The following is a 22,080-nucleotide window of genomic DNA, read 5'->3' as shown; positions in this document are numbered from 1 at the left end:
TCTCATTGCTTATTCTGTTTGTCCTGCTTGTGGTAGTGCCCTACAACAGCTAGTGCCTAAAAAGAGGAAAGAAAGGGTAAATTAAGGAAAGGGCAAAGCAGAGGGGAATCCTTAATTACAATTATGCATTATTTTTTTTCTCACACTTTCCCCTTCTTCTGTCCCTCCACAAAAGCCATACTGAAAGGTTTGTAGAAACCTAACAGCAGGTTGTTGTAGCTTGATACTGATACTCTTTGTAGAATTTTGGGAGGGGATAAAATAACTAGACATACATTTTGGCTACAATTGCTTATTATTTTTGTGTCAAGATCCAGATTTTTTCCACTGAGTAGTGGAATAATATCATGTAACTAATTGAGCAAATATATTCTTGTTTTCTGCTTTATTTTAAATGTTTTATGTTTTTTGATGCAGTGCACTTTTCTTTTCATTGTATGCTGCACATAATTGTGTTTTGGGGGTTCTCTCTCTTTGACAGATGGTATACTGTTCCCTCACCGAATTCCAGAAAGCACTGTACCAGGCTGTGCTAGAGACAGAGGATGTAAGCTTAGTATTACGAGCAGGAGAGCGCTGTAGCTGCAACAGCGGCCGTAAAAGGAAGAACTGTTGTTACAAAGTAAGAACTTGCACTGTTTGGATATTAGAACATAGTCTTTCTGGTTTGAGTGGAAGATAAATTTTCTCAAGAGACTCTCTCCTGATGAATAGCTGGCTGAAATAGCTGCATGGTTGTAGGCCATCTGGTTGGGAAATCCCGACTGGAAACATGGGTGGTTGCATCATGAGCATGATGGAGTTAGGCACTCTGGGATTACAGCAAAGCTGCTTTGCATGCCCTGAGCAGGTGGTGGTTACTGATACAATAAGTTCTAGATTTATTGTATTAAGTGCACCTGTGGAACAGTCGATGTTGGCAAGGATATTGCATTGAGACGTTCAGTACGTGTCACGCAAGCTGCTCCCATGCCCCTCAGGTGGTCAGTGCAGAAGCTGCAAATCAGAGGCATCCTGGACCCTGCAGGTTGTTTGGGCTCATGTGCTTTGCTTTGCTTCATTGAAGGGAGAACTCCTGACGTAGAGCACAAGCAAAACTTTGTTCAGGAGTAACAGCTCTGTAGATTTCTTCTATTATCTTTGGACTTCCTTAATACTCAATTAGTCTAGCTTTGTATTTGTTTTGTCTGATTCACTCAGTAGGCTCAGATTAAGCGTGTCTTTTTAACATTTAGAAGCATATGTCTCCTACTTGCTTCTCTTTGTTTTCTTTCTGGCTTGTTTTGATTTGTGTATAGTGTTTTGGGTTTTTTTTTCCAAATGATGTAGCTTATTCAATCTTTTGCACCTTTCTTTAAAAACAGCCTGTCAGCCTGTTTAATACTCCATGGATGCTAGCGTTAGTTCTTTGGAGGCTTCTGTTTCTCATGATGTTTTGTAGAAAAAAGTAAAATGCTGTTGAACTTCGCTCACAAAGGGCATTAGGTAGGCCTGCGTATACTTAAGTGCTCTTATGGACTGTCTTATTCCAAAGTTAACCATGAAATGTAGTGACTTGAGAAGGGAAAGGAAAACTAACAGTGGTCAAATTGGCCAACCATAACCAGAAAAATGGCTGATGCAGTTGCTGCTGCTGCAGTGTAGAATGTTTGAAGTTGTTTGAATTACGTTACTTGAGATGTTTATAAACCTTTATAAATTTCTGCTGTAGAGAAAAGTAAAGTTAGCAGTTGTAGGGTAGGAAGTAATTCAAACAGCTCTGGTTTAATTTACATTTAAATCAGTTGTAAAGTTACCATCTTGTTGTCTACCAAGGACTTATTAGTTATCTCAGTAATTTATGTAGAGAACATGCTATCTGGAATGTTTAGCAAACTATGAACATCACTGGGTTTTTTCTGTTTTTGAGAAGATGTTTTCTATCTATAGGATCACAAAGCTGAGGAAAAAAAAACCTTGATGCATTTTTTTAGAAATAGAGTTTGCATCTCTGGGATCAATTATAGTATTACATAGAATCGCTAATGCAATAAACCTCATAAGAATAGCACTTATTTTAGATTATTTCTTATTTTCAGGAGTATTTGTTTGCATAAACATTCTTTTTTTTTTTTTTGTAGGTAAATGCTTATGGTGAAACAATTAAGTCACTGCGCTTCAGTTACCTGACAATCTTACAGAAGGTTGCAAATCATGCTGCATTGCTGCAGACAGACAACACTAGCAAGCAGCAGGTTAGTTTCAGAAGTATCTAAAAAGTACTTGTGGAAAACAGGATGAAAACTGAATGAAAATTACTGCTGGCCGCTTCTTTAAGTCTTAACTAATTGAAATTAGGATATTTTGCAAAATTCCTTTTTCATTTAGTAATTCAGAATGTAGCCCTTACTTAATAGATAGTGTGTTACATAATAGTATATTCATTTAGTTGATGCATATCTGAAAATAAGGATTATAGAAACATTGGAGAGCTTTAGGGGGAAGAATAATTTCTAGTGATTTCTAATAATGCTATTTCTGTTCTACTTATGACAAGTGCCTAGTAACAGGAATGTCAGTGTGCAAATAAATAAATAATAAACAATTAGAATGTGGGGTTTTTTTTGGTAATATTTTATATTCAGAGCTGAGCTTCTTTAAATAACGAGAAACATGTTTTAGAAAATGCGCAACAGGAGAACAGTGTTAGTTCGTCTTGTTACTGTGGCAAGTAACCTACAAGACTCACAAATGCTAGAGTTTTTAAAAAGGCTTGTATGTGATCCTTAAGATCCAAAAATAAGCAAAGGGATTTAGGGATGTTATCACTTCCTCTCAGAAGCCGTAAGGGAATGGAAATGAAAAATCCTAGCCACTGTTGGCAAGTTTGTTCCAATGAAGCAGTGTTGCTTTCTAGGAAATGTTACTGTTAGTGTCCAGGGCCTTATAGGCAGTAAATACCCAAATATTTTCAATGTAGCTTTTTTTTAATAATGTGTATGTAATTTTTGCTGTAATAACATTTGAGAGTTTTGCCACTGAAATAGCAATATATGAGTATTTTGAGACTTACGTGAGGCATATGTGATTACTAACCTCTCCAAAGTCTACTGAAGAAACTGGTATGTTGTAGTATTCTTTACCTTTAGTATAAAAGTCCATCACATGTGTTAATCTTAGGTGAGAGATGAGATCTTTTCTGCTCCTCTGGAAAAGTAGAATTAAAGCATGTGGTTGCATTCAAGTTCAGAGCTACCCAAATTCTAGCAGTGGACCTCTAATGTGGCTTTTGGACAGTTTAAATGCATTTCCCATATTGTTTTTTGTCATGTTGGTGGGACAATACGCAATTCCCGTACTGGCTTATCATGCCAGAGGGTCAAGAAAAATGCTGGTACACAACTGTTGGGTAATGCAAACCTCAAGCCAACAGAGTTCTTGAGACTGACAGTTCTGGCCAATCGTATTGCAGTCTGTGCCCAGGAGAGGAAATTTTGGGTATCTCTTTCTCTAGTAACTGGAATCCATGGTTTCAGATTAGAATCCTCTTTCTTTTTTAAATGAAGCGAACCAAAACACACAGGAGATGTTCTATCCAGCACTTGTGTAGTGAACTGAATAAAACCACATAACTCTTTCTGTTTGAGTTACTTCAGCAGGTTACTTGTTTCAACCTGTTTAACTCCTTGTATGGCTTACTGGTATCCCGATGTAGCTCTAATTTTTAATGCCTGTTCAAACTTTCTTGTTTTCTTCCAGGAAGCACATATCAAACGTGTGTGCAGCCAGGTGTTTTCTAGTTTTCCAGATTTTGTGCAGTTAAGCAAAGATGCAGCCTTTGAAACCATTTCAGATCCAAAGTACAGTGGAAAAATGAAGGTAAGCCTGTTTGTTAGAGGGAAAACAAATATTAGTAATAAATCTGCAGCTGTAGTATATAGATATAATAAAATGTACCTCTAATGGTTGTGGTTTTTAGTCATTCTGTTCATGGTAGTGGTACCACAGCAGATATGTCCTATGTTGGATCAGAGTGGCTCTGGGCAAAGACTGGATAAGTGTGATCTGCGACGCTAAGATGTCCTAAGATGTTAACTTCACGTGTTTAGTGATGGTCACAGAAATGAACCTTGCAGTCAAGGGGGTTTCATGAAACTATTGACTCAGTGGCAGTCAGAAATGTTTGGGGAAGGAGAAGAGAGCAAAACAGAATCCTTAAGAACTTAATGATTTGTGTACGCCTTCAATATTGTGGGTAGTTCCAGTCCCTCCTCTCAAAAAACATGTGTTAGACCTTGAAAAGGTTCAGAGAAGGGCAACAAAGATGGTCAGTGCTGTGGCACAGAAGCAGCCAAGTAGACTGGGACTCTCCTGGGACTCAGCCTGGAAAAAAATCTCATGAGATGAATGTGAGAAGGACAATCATGAGTAACACGGAACTGGTGAAGATGTACTGGGTGCTCACTGTCGTTTCTGACCCTTCAAATGTCAAATCAAACTCATGGAAGCCAAGCTAAAGATGAGCAAAATAAACATATTAAGTCTAAACTTGTAAAATTCCTTACCTCAGAATCTGATTTCAGAGGGGAACAGGATGAATAACTGAAAAAGATGTCTAATGCAGCTAATTAAAAAGAAAACCATATTAGGTTTAGGAGTCTTCCTGAGCTGAGAGTAACTGGAGGATAAGAAGCTATCCAGAATGGAGTACACCATATTTTTGCTCCCTCTGCAAACCTGGATATTCAGTTGATGGTTGGGACTGGAGGGAGACAGTGGCCAGGCCATGTTTTTTGTAACAGCAGTGGTTTTTATCACTTTATTGATTTGTTATTATGCAAGCAACTTCTTTCTTTTCTGTTATTACATACGTGTAAGGCCTGCATGTTACCTTTGTTATATACAGTTTGTTATCTCATGAAAGTGAACTTTATTGTTAATTAGCTATCAGCAAATATTGAATACATATCTGTAAAAACTAAGACCACAATCTTCAGTACTGCTTATAAAGCTTTTCTTTTATTGGTTAAAAACTAATTTTGCTTTCTCTAGAAATTTTCTCTTGGGGCTATTGTATAGTTCACACTAGCACTGCCTTATGACACTTTCATTATGTGTTTTTTGACACACTAGTGAACAGCACAAGCAAGCAAAAATGTCTGAGTTAAGGCAGAGGTTCCAACATTATGTGCCTTTAAAACCTGCAGTTTACAGAGCTGCCTGTTTAGGGGAATCTGTTCCAAACCATGGCCCTAAGTCATGTTGCTTCTGGGACAGCATGGACTACAGTGTCTTCTCAGGGATGCAGCTGGCTGTGGCTGTGTGGGTTGGGTGTAACCTTGGCTGGTAGCAGTAAAGCTCTTCTCCTGCTTGTGTGGAGTGGCCTTGAGTGGTAAAGAAGAAGGTTCTGCTATATTGCAGTGCCAGAGTAAGAGCATAACTGAGGTGGCAAGAGAGCAGAGGCTGTCACCTTTCTAAGCATCCTGAGCTTGTGCTGATCCCTTGATACTCATGAGATGTCAGGCAGGTTGAGTGTTTACTTCTGACATTGAGAGATCCATGTGGTTAGAAAAATGAATCTCTGAGCTACCGGTGGATACGTGCCAGGCCAATTTACCTATCTGGATAAATTGCCCAAACATAAGTAGAATCATAGAATAGCTTGACCATAAAGGTCATCTAGTCCAACCCCCAAGTAGAACGAGACAAGTAATGCATGATTAAAAGTAATACGCTACTAGCATGGTGATTACTTCTGTTGTGGGTTTTTTTTATCGTTAATGAATCATCAAATGCTCATCTTCCTTCTATCTCACTAGAGAAATTCCTGATTGTGCTTTTTATTTAATTTTTGATCTTTTAGCTTGTTATCAGTGTACTGATCAATATTCCTGTATTTCGTGATATTTTTTATATGGATTGTAGGTAATTGGGGGGAAAAACCAAACAAAAAAAAAAAAAACAAAACAAGACAAAAAACCCACAACCCCCCAAAAAACCCCAAACCCAAATCCTACATAAGCACATGTTCTTGAGAAGAGCTTTGGTATGGAGAATTTCTGTACTTTTTTCAAAAAGTACAGTGTATTCACGGGAAACTGGATTTTAAAATCTGACCTTGTGTTTTTGAAGTAATATTTATATTGAAAAGTACTTCTTAGGTATGTTTGGTAGATGAGAGATAAGTGTAATATAAGTTTTTGTAAAAAACTGAGAGAGGAAACGAAAAAATTGCTATAATTCTTTTGCAGAACATATTATTACTGTGACCTTTTAAAAAAAAAAAAAGTCAGATCAGACACTACATTGCAGTAGTTGTCAGCAAAGGTACAAAACAATATGGACCTTTCTTTCCTCTGACATAAGAAACTACGATCTGGTTATATTAGGAGGTGTTCTGCTTGTTTGGTTTGTTTGTTACTTTATGAATTATAGAATACACGCTTTTTCAAATGCTGCATTTCTGTAAGTCCATTGGGCTGTCATAATGTTTTTCCACTGTTGTGACCTCTGTTTTTGTGTATGTGATGGTTTATTTTGGAAATCTATAGTGTCTATTTTGGTCCGTTGCAAAGTGGATAGAATTTATCTAAGAATTATTGAAAGAATTGCTTACTTTGAGGGAAATTGGTCTGCTTTCTCTTTTAAGGGGAAATTGAATTTTGTGTCAGTTCATGAAATATATCTTAGTATAAACAGAATATTCTGAACTGTGTAGTGATACATCTGTGCCTGGAAGGAGGAGTTTATGTACTGGGCCAAGTAGGCATCATTGAAAAATAAGGTGTCTTTTGAGTCCATTAAATTTGACAAAAATTGGTTCATAGGTGTCTGGTATTGTGGTGGCTCTTTTTGCTGCTGCTGATTGAATTGCAGGGTTTTTTGTGAGAAGAGATTGTCTAACTCTTGTTTCCATTCCGAATTTTAAAAAAGAAGCTGTTTGGGATGATTTTGATTTTCATGCTCTGGAAGCAAAGTCATTCAGAAGGCATTCTATTTAGAAGGTCCTCTTACCATCAGATAGTAATCAGAGGAGAGTCATCAGATACTAGAATTTGAAAGCTACTTCATATATTTTTAAAATGTTTCTTTGGAAATAATTGAGACAAATTATAGTAAAATATTTTTGATTGCCTTGTCCCACTGTAATACTTTACATTTTCTGTTCTTTAAATAAATTCTAGAAACTAATTGAAATACTTTTCTAACTTTCATCTGGTAGTATAGATTGAATAGGTATTATTTAGTCCTTTAAATTAAAATTTTGTACAGGCTACCTGGAAATTTTGGCACAGGTGATTATTCTTCTGTAGATGAGCATATTTGCAAAGGAAAAGTTTGTGGTATTTATTTAAATATATTGAGGGCAGGGGAAAGGCCAGGATTTGTCAATTACGTTCATTAGCTACGCAGTTGTAACTGTTTTGAAGGGTTGAAAAGGTTAACCTGCTATCATACTTTCTGTTCTCTCACCAAGCAGAGATAAAACACATGGGGAAGCATAGTTTTTTTGTACTGTGGAACATGCCTACTGCCAGTAGTAAAACTAGAATTGTTTGAATGGAAGTGTGAGAGTGTGGCATATTGGTGTTTGTGTCCTGCCTTGTGTTGTGGCTGCAGTCATCTCTACGTGTTTTGCAAGCTGTAGCATTTAAGAACGTGCCACACCAGGTTTGCTGTTCTGAATTTAAGATTATAACAAAAGCCTGGAAAACACAGTCCCTGTAATTCACATGCACACCTATAAGTGGTGCTACCTACACCGAAGATGGTACACCTACGACTAATACATCCTCATTATGCTGGGAGGTGAGTAATAACACAGTGACATGATCTGAACTTCAGCTGTTTTTGTGGAATTATCCCTTCATTTTCAATCATACTGCAGAACGTGCAGTTTTCAGAAGACTTTGCTTACACTTTGTATCACAAGGTGGATTTCATGCCTAGATGTTAAACTTGAAATAGTTGAATATGTAAGAACTGAAGTGAAAGGAGTGTGCTGCCTTGTTTGGAAACCACCTTTTTCCATCATGAAGGAAGAAAGTGGGGACCTGCAAAGTGTAAGGACAAGCGATTCCATCGCTTTTTTCAACACAAAGATTGGAGACTGTTCACACAGAAGTATTAGAGTAAAGAAGTAAGAAAAATAAGGGGAGTTTTAAAAGCCTGCAGTAATTCTCATCACTACTTTGACTATTTCTACAGTTTTCTTAAAATTCTGGCTCAGAGACACTCTATATGCTTTCTAAGTGAAAAGGGTTGTTAAATGTCTGGGTGCTTGAAATAACTTTTTTTTATTATTTAAATTATGCTTATAATATTTCCACAGACATCCATTTGTGGAGTTTTGAAATACTGTCCTTAATTAGTAGAAACCTCGTAGGAATAACTATATTGGATTGATTTATTTATTTCGCCTGGCATATTATTAATATATCAGTAGGAAAATGGAAGTCTATTGGAACACCTTGCAAACAATAGTAACCTCCACTATTAAACATAACCCTAACCCAGACAGGCATGGTTTTGAAGGCTTAAAAACACTATAGGCTGGCTTGGACATCTTGAACATCTGTATACAAACATTCTCAGATGTGAGAGGTAAAATTTCATCACAGTCATTGAACTCACAATGGGAAGTAATGGGGAGGTATGCATTCAAATCCATATGGACTCTTACAAAGAGCATGTTACTCTTGCTTGAATGTGATGAAGTATTTCTTTTTCAGACTAACAGCTTTCAGGATAATACTCTGGTGTGTGAGCACAGAATTTATTTCTCTGTGGTGCAAAACCCTGTTCATCAGATCAGAGCTGTTCTTTACTCCAGAATACCTAAAATCCCAGTGGGCATGACACTGATCCATTTGATTTAAACGGGCTGGGTGGATTTGTTTGTGTGTTCTCCTATAGGAAATTCATTATTTGACCTATACTTTTCTCTAATAATTACAACAGTAATACAGTAGCCAAATTCCTCCTACTTTAAAAGCATGTCACTGTTGTTTTTTCTGTTTCTTAATGTGGCTAAATAGAATGCAAATATAAGTCATTCAGCTCTTGTTAAATTACTTGATGTGAGTTTTTTCCTATTAAAATAAATCATGGTTTATATATTGTTGTACAGTGAAACCATGCAAAAATTACCTTGTTTGTACCTTGTTTTCACTTGTTACTGGCTGGCTAATATATGCAAAAGGGCTTATAAATGATGTAGAATTACTATTTTATATTCTAGATATTATCCAGAACTGTAAATTTAATATAAACATTCCTCATTATTTTGTTGTCAAAAATTTGTTAGGCTTCTAGTGAAATCAGTGTTGATTAAGAGTTTATGTATTTATCACTGAATAAATGTAAGTTTAAAATATTTATTGCCCAGTGGGAGAAAGCTACGGACATGGTGCAGAAAATTCCACTTTCCCCTTTGTGTATTGCTTCTGCGCAGTACTCTGGAGCTGCCATTGCCAGATGTGGACATGCTTCTTTTGAAAATAACAGTATCACTATTATACACAAGGCTCTGGATTATTTGCTTCCCCACCAGAAGAACATTGTGTGTGGGCGGATTATTGGCATTTCAAGGTCTGTGCGGAGTCTGGGAAGCTGGATCCTACTGTAAACAGAGCAACAGATGAGAGTGGGAGCGGGGAGTGGCCTACATCTCACTGATTATTTTAAGAAGACAAGTTCCAAGAAGTTCTGAACTCAGATGTAGCACAGAAAACTCAAACAGACCTTCCTGTTTTCAGGGGAATTGTGTAGATTTGCTAAATGCAAAAATTCACAAGCTGAGCTAGTGCATGAGACGAGTAACGTTTTGTTGCAGTCTATGCACTGATGCAAATAGCTTCTGAATTTACCTGTAGTAATATGAGGAGCTTTGTTACAGCAGGATTTCCATGTAGATGACCAAAAAATGCATCGGTCTGGCATTTCCATTACCTTTGGCACATTTATTATGTTAGTATTTTTTTTGTTATGCCTCTGCTTCACTTTGCAAACAATTAATTACAGTGTAGCCTGTTTAAAAGCTGAAAACACAAGTAAGGGTGTGTGAGATGACCTGTAGATAAAATCTCTTCATTTGTGTTCTGTGGTTTGTTACAGGTCCTTCAGCAGCTTTTAAATCACTTCAGAAAAAACAAGGATAAAGTTCTTCTTTTCTCCTTTTCCACAAAGGTGAGCTCCATATGATTTTTATCAGTTAACTGCAGCAGTGGGTTCTGAAGCTTAAAGCACTGAGGTGGCAGCTGGCAATCACATTTCCTTTCTCTCTGTACTACGGGAAATAATGACGAGAAGGACAACGTGCCATACTCCAGAAGCGTGTTGAAACCATGTTATCTCATGATAATAATGGTGATGGTAAAACAACTGTAACACTCTGCTGCCTTCGTTAGAGTTTTTTAAAACTGTTGTATTACTTTAGTTGTAGATAGCTCATACTGAGTTCAGATGTTGTGTCTTCACAACAGAGCAGTGTTATGGTAAAATACAACTGAAGTATGGTACAACCTTTGTGTTAGCAAGTAGTTAAATTTCCTCTGTTCAGCTGGCTTTTGACCATGACCAGTGATGAAACTTCAACCTCGAGACTTTTTACACCAGATGGTTTGAACTGAAAACAGTGTTTAATTGGAGCACGTGGTGTACACACACTTCATTTTCAAGGGACTTGAGCCTTGATTTTCTTGCTAGGGAATAACGTTTCCTGAAATGGTGCAAACGTAATACGGTTTTCTTTACTTAAGTACTTGTAATGATAGCATTAAAAAGTATTAAACAATAATAGTGTGAATGACAATTCAGAGCCTGAAATATTTAATAATTTTGTGGCTTTAAGGCAGACTGCAAGTTTAATATTTAGATGTAGTAGTAAAATGCTCATTTGCTTAGGCTTCACAGTGCTTAAGACCAGACTGACTGCTGTTTACTGCATTCTCTTTCACTCTGTCCCCTTGAACTCTGACTGTGCATACCACCCTGTTTCTCTGTGCTGGCTCTGGTTCTCATTTACCATACTTGAAGTCATTGTAACTTGCTAGGATGGTAGGAAACTGTTTAGGTTGCCTGCCTGCTTAATGGGCTGAGCTGACTCAGGATCATTCAGAGGTGTGACAGGCATCCAGGGTTGGAGGATTGAGTGAGACCACAGCAGACCAACATTAGTCACCTTGAGTGCTATAGTATCACAGCTAAATACTGTCAAGGATGTTGATATCAAAATGGGGAAGATTTACGCTTATTTTCAGTGCTTGGTCTATTGAAAATATGTTTGAGAAGCAAGGCCTCTGTGGCTATGTTTAATTGAAAAGATAATATTAAGCACTTAATCTTTTTTTATTTTTCCACCCAGTTGCTAGATGTGCTGGAACAATACTGTATGGCATCTGGGCTAGATTACCGAAGACTTGATGGAAGTACAAAATCAGAAGATAGGATCAGAATTGTAAGAGAGTTCAACAGCATTCAAGAAATTAACATATGTCTTGTATCTACAATGTAAGAAAATTTAACTTATCTGTTTTGCACTGCCTTGCTAGTGTTTAGTAAATAGGTTACTCTTCGATTTATGTGGTGACCTTGTGAGGGATTATTTTTTTGAGAAAGTGAGTTGTTCTCTTGTCTGTTAGTAAACATATACTCGCTGCTGTGGACTGAAGCTTCTTAAAATATCTGAAGACTTCCTCCCTTCCCCTCTCCTCTGCTTTATGGGGACTGATCTGAAACAAGCAGGTCTCCTGAATCCTAGTTTTAAATTTCTGCTTGCTATAAGAGTGAGGAAACATGAAACGCTATATTAAACTAAAAATTATCTTTCAGTGTTACTGTAATTTATTGACCACGTTAATTAGTGTAAGTCTATTTAAAATACTTCAAACAATCCTTGATTGTCTTTTAAAAATGTATTAGATTATCAGATTTACGTATCAATTTATGATGGATAGTGAATTCTTTTGAAATGGGGCAAGATGTTCAACTAAAATTAATGAAAATATGATGACCCTTCCCCGGTTTCTTGCATGTTTCATCTTGGAAGAAGTTTGTTACCAGGCAAGGGCAGAAAGCAAACAAAGAGAAACTTTGATCTTCCTGCCCAGAGGAAAACTCAGGGAAACTCAATGAAACATGCAGATATGCTGTTCTTGCCTGTATGGTCACTTTGGTCTTTCTTTACTGAAAGTGTGCATGTTGGAGTTAGATAGGAGGATCCACACTACCTCTGTTTAATTAGAAGTTAAATGTAATCCTACAGACTGTTACAAGTGCGTGTCAGAACTGTCTTCAGATACTCTGTGGTGCATGTGGGAAGAGATCTGTTTTGTTGGTCATGCACATTTGTTTGTAATCTCTGTCAACTGTGGAACCTGGCCATCAGCTTCCCCAAGACCTTCATGGGTCCCTATTCTTTCTGCCAAGACTGCAGGGAATTACTGCATCTGTAGCATTAGGAAAGACTCTCTAGTTTGGGCTTCTGTCAGTCTAGTTTAGTTGTGTAATTACAACCTTTTCAGTTCTGTTCCGTTAATTTATATAGAAATAAAAATTAAGGTCAGGAAAACAGAGCTGGACTTCCTGCGATTAGAGCTTGTGAATACAGAGATTGGTGAGCTTTCCATGCCTGCTGGTGGTGCTGGAGACAAGAGTCTTGATTCTGTTGTTCTTAGTGTTACTCATCTTACTGAGTAAATGGAAGGAACAAACAAGGATAGAATTGCAGTCAATATAACCAGTGCTTACTAAGAAAAACAGAAGGTGCAATTCTATGTGTAGTTTATCACAGATAACAAAATGTTACCTTTTTGCTTGCTTGATACAAGTAATAGAAGCAGCTTTGATTTTGTAATCCTTTGGAAATCAGAAAGTTATTTATCACAGTTCTACTCTACAAGTGATTCATCCTTCCTCTTGCTCAGATTTCAGGCATTAGGGCTTCACAGTATATTCTTTATTTCTCAACACATAGTAAGTTGACAGAATTGGGTCATGCTCTTCTGTCCGTACTTTCTTGTAAAGTTTTTGGCTGACTGTTCTGTGTAGTCAATTTGTACGTGTTCTGAAAGTCCCATTGCTTGAAGAGCCAAATGTTGATTTTCACTGAAAATACATGCACAGTCTTTTGGCTGCAAAAATGCATTCCGCAAAGGATGAATTCCCTGCATAGTGATCTTAAGTCTGCCATTATATTCCACTGGCGCAGTTAACATACAACTTTAAACAGGAAGCTCCAATCTATAAATTAGTGAGTTACAGTGCAGACAGTGGTGATGACTCCACTGTTAAATTTACAATAATCCTGTTTTATATTCCATTCTTTTTATACTGGCAAAATGCCGTTTCTGCCTGGAATTGCTGATAGAAATTTGGAAATCCTAATTTTAATTGGTTGGTGAGTTTTTTGAGAAATAGGGCCTTAAACAATAAAGTTACAAAAAACCCAACAAAACAACAACAAAACAAGAACTGCCTATCTATATAGCTTAACCTCAAGTATTGCAGTTAATGTTAGTATCAAACACAGTCGTATAGCTATCCATAACGCTTTTACGGATAGCTATGACTAATACAGCTATAGGGATAAATATATTTTATGGCTGTTGAGAGAAATATGATTGATTTCTTCAGAGCTTACAAATTCTATCGAACCAGTAGTATAGATAATGATTTCAGTCTTAAGCATTATGACAAAATCGGTATACATCTGTTGGAACTTCCGAGGTTTATGAAGTAAAGTCTGTTTCAGAATACGTCAGTACTGGCTGGTGTTCCTGAGAAAATGTGTGATTATTTGGTAGAGAGGAAGGGGATTTTTGGTCATGCGTAGAAACATTAAAGTACTGCTAGAGTTGCTATAAGTTGATAGGAGAATGTCAGAGCTTGCAACTCCATTGATGCTGCTTAGCCTGAAGAAGGGGAACTGCATATGTTCAATACTGAAGTCTATGCAGTCCTGATCCATTGCAGTGTTCTGGAAGAAATAAAAGCAGCAAGTGTTCCCACCTTAAAGCTGAATCAGTATTCTCTGGGTTTTCCACACTAGTTTTTCTCTACATGAATTCCTTCAGAGTAGTTATAAATTAAAGTCTATTTCTGCTTCTCAGTTTTCTTTATTATGTAAAGAGGAATGCTTAGATGATGAAGAGATGATGGTTAGAGAAATTTGGAGACATTTTTATTGTGAAAGGTTATAGTATGTGCTTCCATTATACCTGCAGCATTCTCAGTTACTGTCCATTACTGGGGTGCTGTCCATTACTTTGTACTTTTTCAGGGCTTCACTTAACTTGAATTCTTCACAACTGTGTTGTAAATAATTTTTAATGTGCATGTAAACACATTCAAAGAATTCCCAGCCACAAGATCTTACTGAAACAGAGAACTTACGAACTATGAAAAACTTACCTCAGTGAATACGTAGTCACAGGTTTCATGGAAACTTTGATAATGTGATACTGTCTTGTACTTTCTGAACATTGTGATATGAAGTTGTCAGAGACAGGATATAAACACAACCTATTTATTTAACACAGTGTGCAGTTTAAATAAGATGATCTTTTGAAAAGTGTTGTTTGGAACACAACCATTATGAGACATTTCATATAGAGCTCTTAATTTCTGCTGTATTATAGTAATTTGCATGTACCATCTTGCAATAATGACTTTTACCTCTGGTTAAAATCACACTTAAAATGGAAGATATTTTTTACAATGCACAAAATAACTACTGCATCATTCGGTCCATGAAGGATATAGGAGCCATTCTTTTTCTGGTTTGGAGTATCTAAATTTTTTTGGCATACCTAAAAATGTTGAAAATTAAAATCTTTATAAAGCTTAGTATCCTGTTTAGTTAATTTCCGTAGTCAGTCTGTTTTACTGACACTAAGGCTTTGCACTGAGGTTTAATTCATTTTTCAGTTCCAAATACTGCAATTTTTATGAGAAAGCATTTGGAAAAACATGTTGACTTATGTTTCAGTCTGACTGCAGGGTCAGTTTGGTAAGATGACATGCTGAATTCTGTCCTCACTGAAAAAAAATATACCAAAATTCCAAAATATAGTAAGGTGTTCTGAAAAATACAAAGATTTTTATTCAGCGCTTCAAACCCTGACAGCGCTCATCCTCCGGAAATCTCTGTTAATATTGGCAGTTTCCCACATCCTCTCCTTTTCCAGATTTAACTAACCTAACACCACACCACACCTGGAAGGAGGAGGCCACAACTGTATTTACATTAACAAAGATTCCATGAAGACTGAAAGGTGGTGGGGCTCTATAAGCTTTTGGTTTCTGTCTCCATTTATTCACATACCTGAAAACTACCTTTCCCACTGCTTTAAACAAGCAGAATATAAACTAATCTATTAAAACCAGGTGATTGGTAAATTAAATTGGATTGACTTTTTTTGTGGTATCTCATTCAGAAAAAGACACTTGAAGTTAGTGTTGTTTGTGTCAATGTAAAGAATTGATGTAGTAGTTAAATTAATAATAGTATTTTGGCATGTTTTGTAGGAATGTTGGTTGAGCCAGTGGAAAAGAATTTTCAGTATTTGCTTGTTTTGCAGCTGGATGAGAGGTGGTATTTTCCTCACTTTTGTTCCTATCAAATCATCCATCTATGTGATCCAAGTAACAGTTTTGTTATATTCAGCAAGGGCATTAGTTAGCTACCTCAGGTTAAACGTATGCTTAAGTTCTTTGCTGGCTTGCAGGCTTTACCCAAAAGCACAGTACAGCTGTTGAATGTTTAAGAGTATGTAACTGGTACCTCTGTGACTCCTTACCCTACAGGAGACAATTTTCTTACAGTGATTTTTTTTTTTTTTTTCCTTTTAATGACAGGTATTAATGTTGTTGATATGCAGCTGAGTGGCCAGCTATATTTTTAACCGTTGACTTACATACTGTACAAATATACTTGTGACAGTTACTTATTCTTATAGATATGACTTACCCTAGACTGTAATCTATTTTATATACCCTAGACTATAATCTATTTTAGTGGAAGCTACACAGCATTATTGTCAAAATTATGTTCTGGGATTAGAGGAAGTAAACTAATGAAGAGTTTTTATTGAATCTATAGTTTTCCTCCTTCTGTAATGTTAGCTGGCATAAAAGTAGTTATGAATTTCAGTATAGTTGTTGGGGCAGTTGGCCTGTGTAGGGCTCAGTTGGGTATGAAGTAGCAATCACGACTTTTACTATAGTAAGGTGACAGCAGTTAGTTATGACTCAGCTAGTCATACAGTTTGTAATTTTCTCGCTACGTAGGTAAGACGACTGCATTTTACAGCAGTGGTTATTTAAGTACTTGGTACTTATTAACACAACAGTAAGACAAAACTGTACCCCACTATTTTCAGTATCTATTGTGTTCTTTTTTTATGTTGGGGAAGGGTATGCTAATATGGACCTAATACACTGAAAAAAAAAAAAAAAGGTTCTGTGTTTCTTACTGGCAAATAATTCTGTTTTTTCATTTTTATGTTTTTAGGGCTGGTGGGCTGGGTCTTAATTTTGTTGGTGCCAATGTTGTTATACTGTTTGATCCTACATGGAACCCAGCAAATGATCTTCAAGCTATTGACAGGTACACACTCAAATTACAGAACTTAATCCATGTTGTACTCTTCTTTTGCTATGATCCTATAATCTAATAGTCCAACTAAACTTTCCTAAGGGAAGATGTTTTTTACATAGTCTGAATTGTCCATAAGACAGTAAGAAATGTCCAGCTAAATTTTTTTTAGCTTTGTTCTTGTTTTTAACCCTGAATTTTCCTACTTATTTTCCATTTTATTTTTGTGGCACTGTGATGATGGGCTCATTAAAAATATTATTTTTTTTTTAAAGGAGCCATAGTTACTGTAACTTTTTTGTGATCTCTAGAACAAGTACGTGTGTGTGTAGCTAGATGGCATTTTTCCTGTGTTTGTCAGGACAGAGTAGGCTGTAATTGACCCTAGTTCAAGTGATGTTTTGAATTCCAGAATCCTTAAAGAAAAACATTTATGTTCTTTTCTGCTTTAACCTTGTGGAGATCAGTGTCTTTTCAGCACTCACTTCCATCTCTGATATTATGCCATTGGAGGATTTCCAGGAATCTGGATTTTTCTTTCATGGCTTTTTGATTGTAGGATGTTTCCGTAGGAATTCAGGACAGACTTGTGAATAGCTAAAGTAAAGAATATTGGAAGCCTTCAAAATTCAGTAGATTTATATATTATTGTGAACAGAACTATACTTGTTTCTCTTGTCCCATTCAATTGCGTAATTCCATTTTAAGGTGTTTTCTGACTTCTAAGAGGTGTTTATGTTCACCTGTTCTAGAGAAATATGTGTAACAGAAATGTGTATTGTTGAAAGAGACTGTCGTTAAAGAATTGTTGTATTACCACATTTCTATGAATTGGTTCATCCTGTCTTGAATTTTCACAATATAATCTATTAGAAGCCTCAGAGTTTGTTATCTAGATAGAGCACTGCCTGTTTTTTAGCTGTTCTTATTATGTTGTAACTTGCAAAGTGCTTTATAAAGTTAAGAAAGAACATAGTCCCCAAAGTAATCAATGATCCAACTCCTATATAATGCAATTAGGAGAATATCTTCTGGAAGAGCAGGTGGAGACAGGGCAGGTGGGGGAAATACAAACTGAGAAAATATCGTGAAAGATGGATTTTCAAGGGAGAGGGGAATCAGGCCTTGAGACACAAATTGAGGAGAAAGCTTTTTCAACTAGCTAGGCCTGGGAAGAAACTTGGAAAACTAGGAGTAAAGGAAAAGGGAATGAAATGCTGAGGAAAAGAGGGACAGGGGACGGGAGAACGGGAACATGGCCAAAAAAAAACCCCAAACAAAAAAAACTCAAACCAAAACCCAACAGACTCATAAATGATTTAGAGCACTTTTGTTTATTGGAATGCTTTTTTAAAAAAAATTATTTATTTTACTACCCTTAAGAGCTGTCTTCTTTTTTTTTTTTAACTGATAAAAAATATGTTTTTTAATATGCCTCTGTCCTTGCAGAGCTTATAGGATTGGCCAGTACAAAGATGTTAAAGTGTTCAGATTGGTCTCCTTGGGAACTGTGGAGGAGATGATGTATTTGCGACAAGTTTATAAACAGGTAAAGTTCACAAACTATTGAAATTGGGAGATCTTTTTGGCTGTTTCAATTACTGAAGGCTCAGCTAGCCTATAGCAAAACTGTAGTTTACCTTGGCTATGTGATACATACTGTTACCTTAAATTATTAAGAAGAGATATATCATTTAGCAATTGTGAAAGAACAAAAAAAGAACGGTATTTGTATTCAAGTTTTTCTGTAACTTTTGACAGTTTAATTGTGCAATATACATTAATCAGATTATACAGAGAAGAAAACTATTTTATTTAAAAACTGGTTAAATATATCTGTGAAAATTGTAGTTAGGATCTGCAGCAGTCTGATTCAGGCAACGTTTTCTTTCTGAAAGGTCAGAGAAAGAGAGCAAAAATCTTTCTGATGCTATAGAAGAAAAGCAAGATGATGTTGCTACTCTCCTGCCTTTGTAAACTTGCTTATAAAAGGAGGCAGAAACAGCTTGTAGCTGCTACTGTTATGAAGATAAGAAGTGATGTTGACTGTCAGAATATTCAACCTGAAACAATTGGTCTCTCTAAATTTTGCAACTTGCGTGGATAGGTGTAAAAGCTTAACAGTGGTAAAACAAAATGTCTGGTTTGAGGAACACATAGTCTAGCAACTGCTTCCTGATGAGATCAAAATTAAAACAAAAAAATAATCAAACTTAGACATGAACAGCAAAGAGCAGGCTGCAGAATAAAAAACTAGATGAAATATGAACATGTTTTTCTCAATAAAAATTGCAAGTTAAGAACTAAGATTATTGGCTTTAAGTTAAGGTACTGACATCATAGACTTACAAACTTGGAGAAGGGCAGAAAATCAGTGAGATAAAGTTGTCCTGAAGAATGCATCGCATAGAAAAGGCGAAGTGGGTCACCTCAGTGGGCAAATGATACCATGTATTAAAGAAAGCTTTATGAAATCGGATAATTTCAATTTTTGGCCATAAAAGGGAAAAATTTGGTATTGAGTCTTCAGTGACAACATCCTCCCGTAGATGGATTATTTACAAGGAGGAGGTTAGAGGCTGATGAGTAGGAAATGCAGTAATAGACACTGTCATTATCCTCGTTCTTATTTGTCATTTAGTTAAATCTGTGTAATGTTCTAAGACCAAGTATTTAGACATGGTATCTGATTTCACAGAGCGCATAGTCAGGAAGTCCACAGCTGGAAGATCAAATCTTGAACTGCTCCCTTTAATGTGTATGGCCTGCTTTAAAATATTACTTTCAAAAGTGTAACAGTTACTTTACCTGACTTAAATTCAGTCTTTTGTAGAAGCCAAAAAAAAAAATTAGAGTTCTGTTTAATTTTGACAAAATAATCTAAATAAAAAAAAGGAAACTTGTTAAGTTGTTAAAAGTAGGTGATGGGCTGATGTGCTTGCAGGTAATTGGGCAATTTTCAGACAGTCTGTATCAGAAGCTCAGAATGAAGAAACATAGTTTTAATAGTTGAAATCATATACCAATAAGGCGAGTTAACTATAAAACACAGTAAGTCCAAAAACTACTTCTGAGGGATGGTGGTCTACAAACATAAAAGCTAATAGTTCAGTTTTTAAACACATCAGGAGCAAGAATTTTATTGCACTCTGGGTGTTTCTTTAGGGAGGTTTAAAGGAGTGTTCATTGCAAAAAAAAAAACCCACGTGATTTATTCTTTGTATCCACATTCATGGAAAAGCTTAGAAAGCATCCTGTTGCAAAGTTTCTCTTGTGTGAAATACTTTTGTGGATTCATTTCAACAGCAAGTATCGGTAGGAGAGGTCTCTGAACGGCTAACAAAATGATCAATAGCGGATTATGACCAAATATATTCACTAAAATCCTGAAGGAGCGAATTGTGCTTCACAGAGGTCTTTGGGGCTGATGATATTGTAGATAAAGAAAACCTGGATGATACTGTCTGTTTCGATTTCCAAAAGGCATGCATAAAACTTCTTGAAAGGCTCTTGTTTTGTTCGTTTGTTTGGATTTTTTTTTCTTCAAGTTGACTTCTGTTTTTTCAAGTTGAACAAGAAGCAATAAACAGAGTAATTGTAAATCTGGGAATTTTTTTTTAGTCTACACTTGAATTGCATTCCCTGCTATTGACATTTGAGTGCAGGCAGGAAATTTTGAGTAATTTGTGAAGAAAATGCCTTTATGTGCTGTTGAAAATTCAGAAACCATGAGCATGTGTGGACATGTGGCTCTTGGTGAACTATACAAATGTGCTCTCAGAGCTAAATGTTGTCACCCTTCCCTTTCATGACATGAATTTATGTGGAAATGCTATATGATGTTTGTAGTGTATTCTTACTGAGGGATCTATTTGCTTTCAAAATTGCTGTTTTTTTTTTTTATTAGTGGTGTTTAGTTGTCTGACCTAGCCGTACGTGATTGAAGAATCTGATATAAATAAAATTGAAATCTAACATAATAGATACCTGAATAAGTTATATGTGTATCCTAAAGCATACTTTTGTAAAAACCATGCATAATTTAAGAATAAGTAAACTGTGCTTAGGTGAAGTTAAATTAGAATTTGATTATATAGTTAGTATCCTACATAATTCAGGAGATGTGCTGGTAGGAAAGTAGCTCTTCAGTGCTAGAACTAGAAGTGTGTAGAACTGAAGAACTGCGTAGAGACAGTTACAAAAAATATTACAGGTCTGGTATCCATAAAACCATGGTTTTGACATTCTTCCACTTAGTCATATATACCAATTATGTAAGTATTGAAAATTTGCAGTCATTGGAATGCAGCTAAACCTGCCTGGTTTAAAAAATGTTTTAATTCTGCCTGACAAACTATTTACTTGTCTTTCCTTTTCACCTGGAAGATTTTTAAGACACTTTTGTTCAATCTATTTAGTAAGAGTGCTTGATAATTAAAATATTCAGAGATCAATAAAAGTAATCTTGTGGCTTTTATTTAATCCTTACCAAGTACTCATGCAATGCAAAGGACTATGAAAAAAATAATAAGAATTTAATATTGAGGAAGGACAAGCAGTCAAGATAGAGGAGTGTTAGTAGAGTGTGTAGTGGATGTCTGATATTAGACAGCAATGAAGTAAAAGACTTGAAATATTTTTAATTTTTTATTCAGTAAAACCAGCCAGTTTCATATTATACCACAGTCTATTACACCAACATCTGCTGGGGAAATTAAAATAAAATATTCTCCAGTAGTAATTTGTGCCTGCTCACTCTAAAGCTGTGCGTATAATGTGGATGCCAGGAAATTCTGATATGTTGTTGGAGCAAACACTTCTGAAATCTCTTGTGTTGTTCTGTTTTAGCAACTTCACTGTGCGGTAGTTGGAAGTGAAAATGCCAAGCGGTATTTCGAGGCAGTACAAGGATCAAAGGAACATCAAGGAGAGCTCTTTGGGATCCATAACCTTTTCAAACTTAGGACTAATGGGTCCTGTCTTACCAAAGACATCCTGGAGGTGTGAAGTCCTACTTTTTTACTTCTGGATATTAGTTTTACATTTTTTCTTTCCCCGTGAGATGTTCCCATCCAAAAATACGACAAAGTACTTTATAGAACAGATAAACAGTACCTGTCTATGCAGTGCTGTAAACGAAATAGGCATGCTAATTTCTTGCTCTGATGTAGACCAGAAAAATTTCCTTAAGTCAAACAGAAAACTGGAAGAAATTTGGATTATGATTTCCAAAAGTTCGCTAATATATTTCTTTTCCTAATAAAAATGCTGTTACTTATTTTTTGTGGCACTTTCACGTATTGTCAACTTTGTGCACTGATAGCTTTTATTCATCAATAGCTCAAGTGACCTTTTGATACAGGATTCTGATCATAAAAATATTTTTTTATGGTCATAGTAACCATAGTAACATTTTGAGTTGTCAAACTGTTTAATAAAATTCATTTTATCATGCTAGATTTAAAAATGTTACAAGGTGGAAGTAAATAACTGAGGCTTCTTAA

The 22,080-nt window shown here is 36.1% G+C and overlaps 1 protein-coding gene across 1 annotated transcript in view; it reads left to right on the top strand.

Annotated features, from left to right (window-relative positions):
- The window catches only part of ERCC6L2 (excision repair cross-complementation group 6-like 2), a 57,104-nt gene that overhangs the window by 13,383 nt on the left and 21,641 nt on the right, over window positions 1–22,080 (top strand). The window contains exons 7-14 of the mRNA XM_009885855.1: window positions 482–622; window positions 2,121–2,234; window positions 3,739–3,858; window positions 10,096–10,167; window positions 11,345–11,490; window positions 16,493–16,588; window positions 18,026–18,125; window positions 21,425–21,577. Of these exons, the coding sequence (XP_009884157.1) occupies window positions 482–622; window positions 2,121–2,234; window positions 3,739–3,858; window positions 10,096–10,167; window positions 11,345–11,490; window positions 16,493–16,588; window positions 18,026–18,125; window positions 21,425–21,577 (942 nt within the window). The remainder of the gene's footprint in view (window positions 1–481; window positions 623–2,120; window positions 2,235–3,738; window positions 3,859–10,095; window positions 10,168–11,344; window positions 11,491–16,492; window positions 16,589–18,025; window positions 18,126–21,424; window positions 21,578–22,080) is intronic.

Source organism: Charadrius vociferus, unplaced genomic scaffold (genome assembly GCF_000708025.1).
Source record: "Charadrius vociferus isolate BGI_N301 unplaced genomic scaffold, ASM70802v2 scaffold235, whole genome shotgun sequence".
NCBI lineage: Eukaryota > Metazoa > Chordata > Aves > Charadriiformes > Charadriidae > Charadrius > Charadrius vociferus.
The sequence above is the reverse complement of the archived record's forward strand: the minus strand, read 5'-3'. Positions and strand labels throughout refer to the sequence as shown.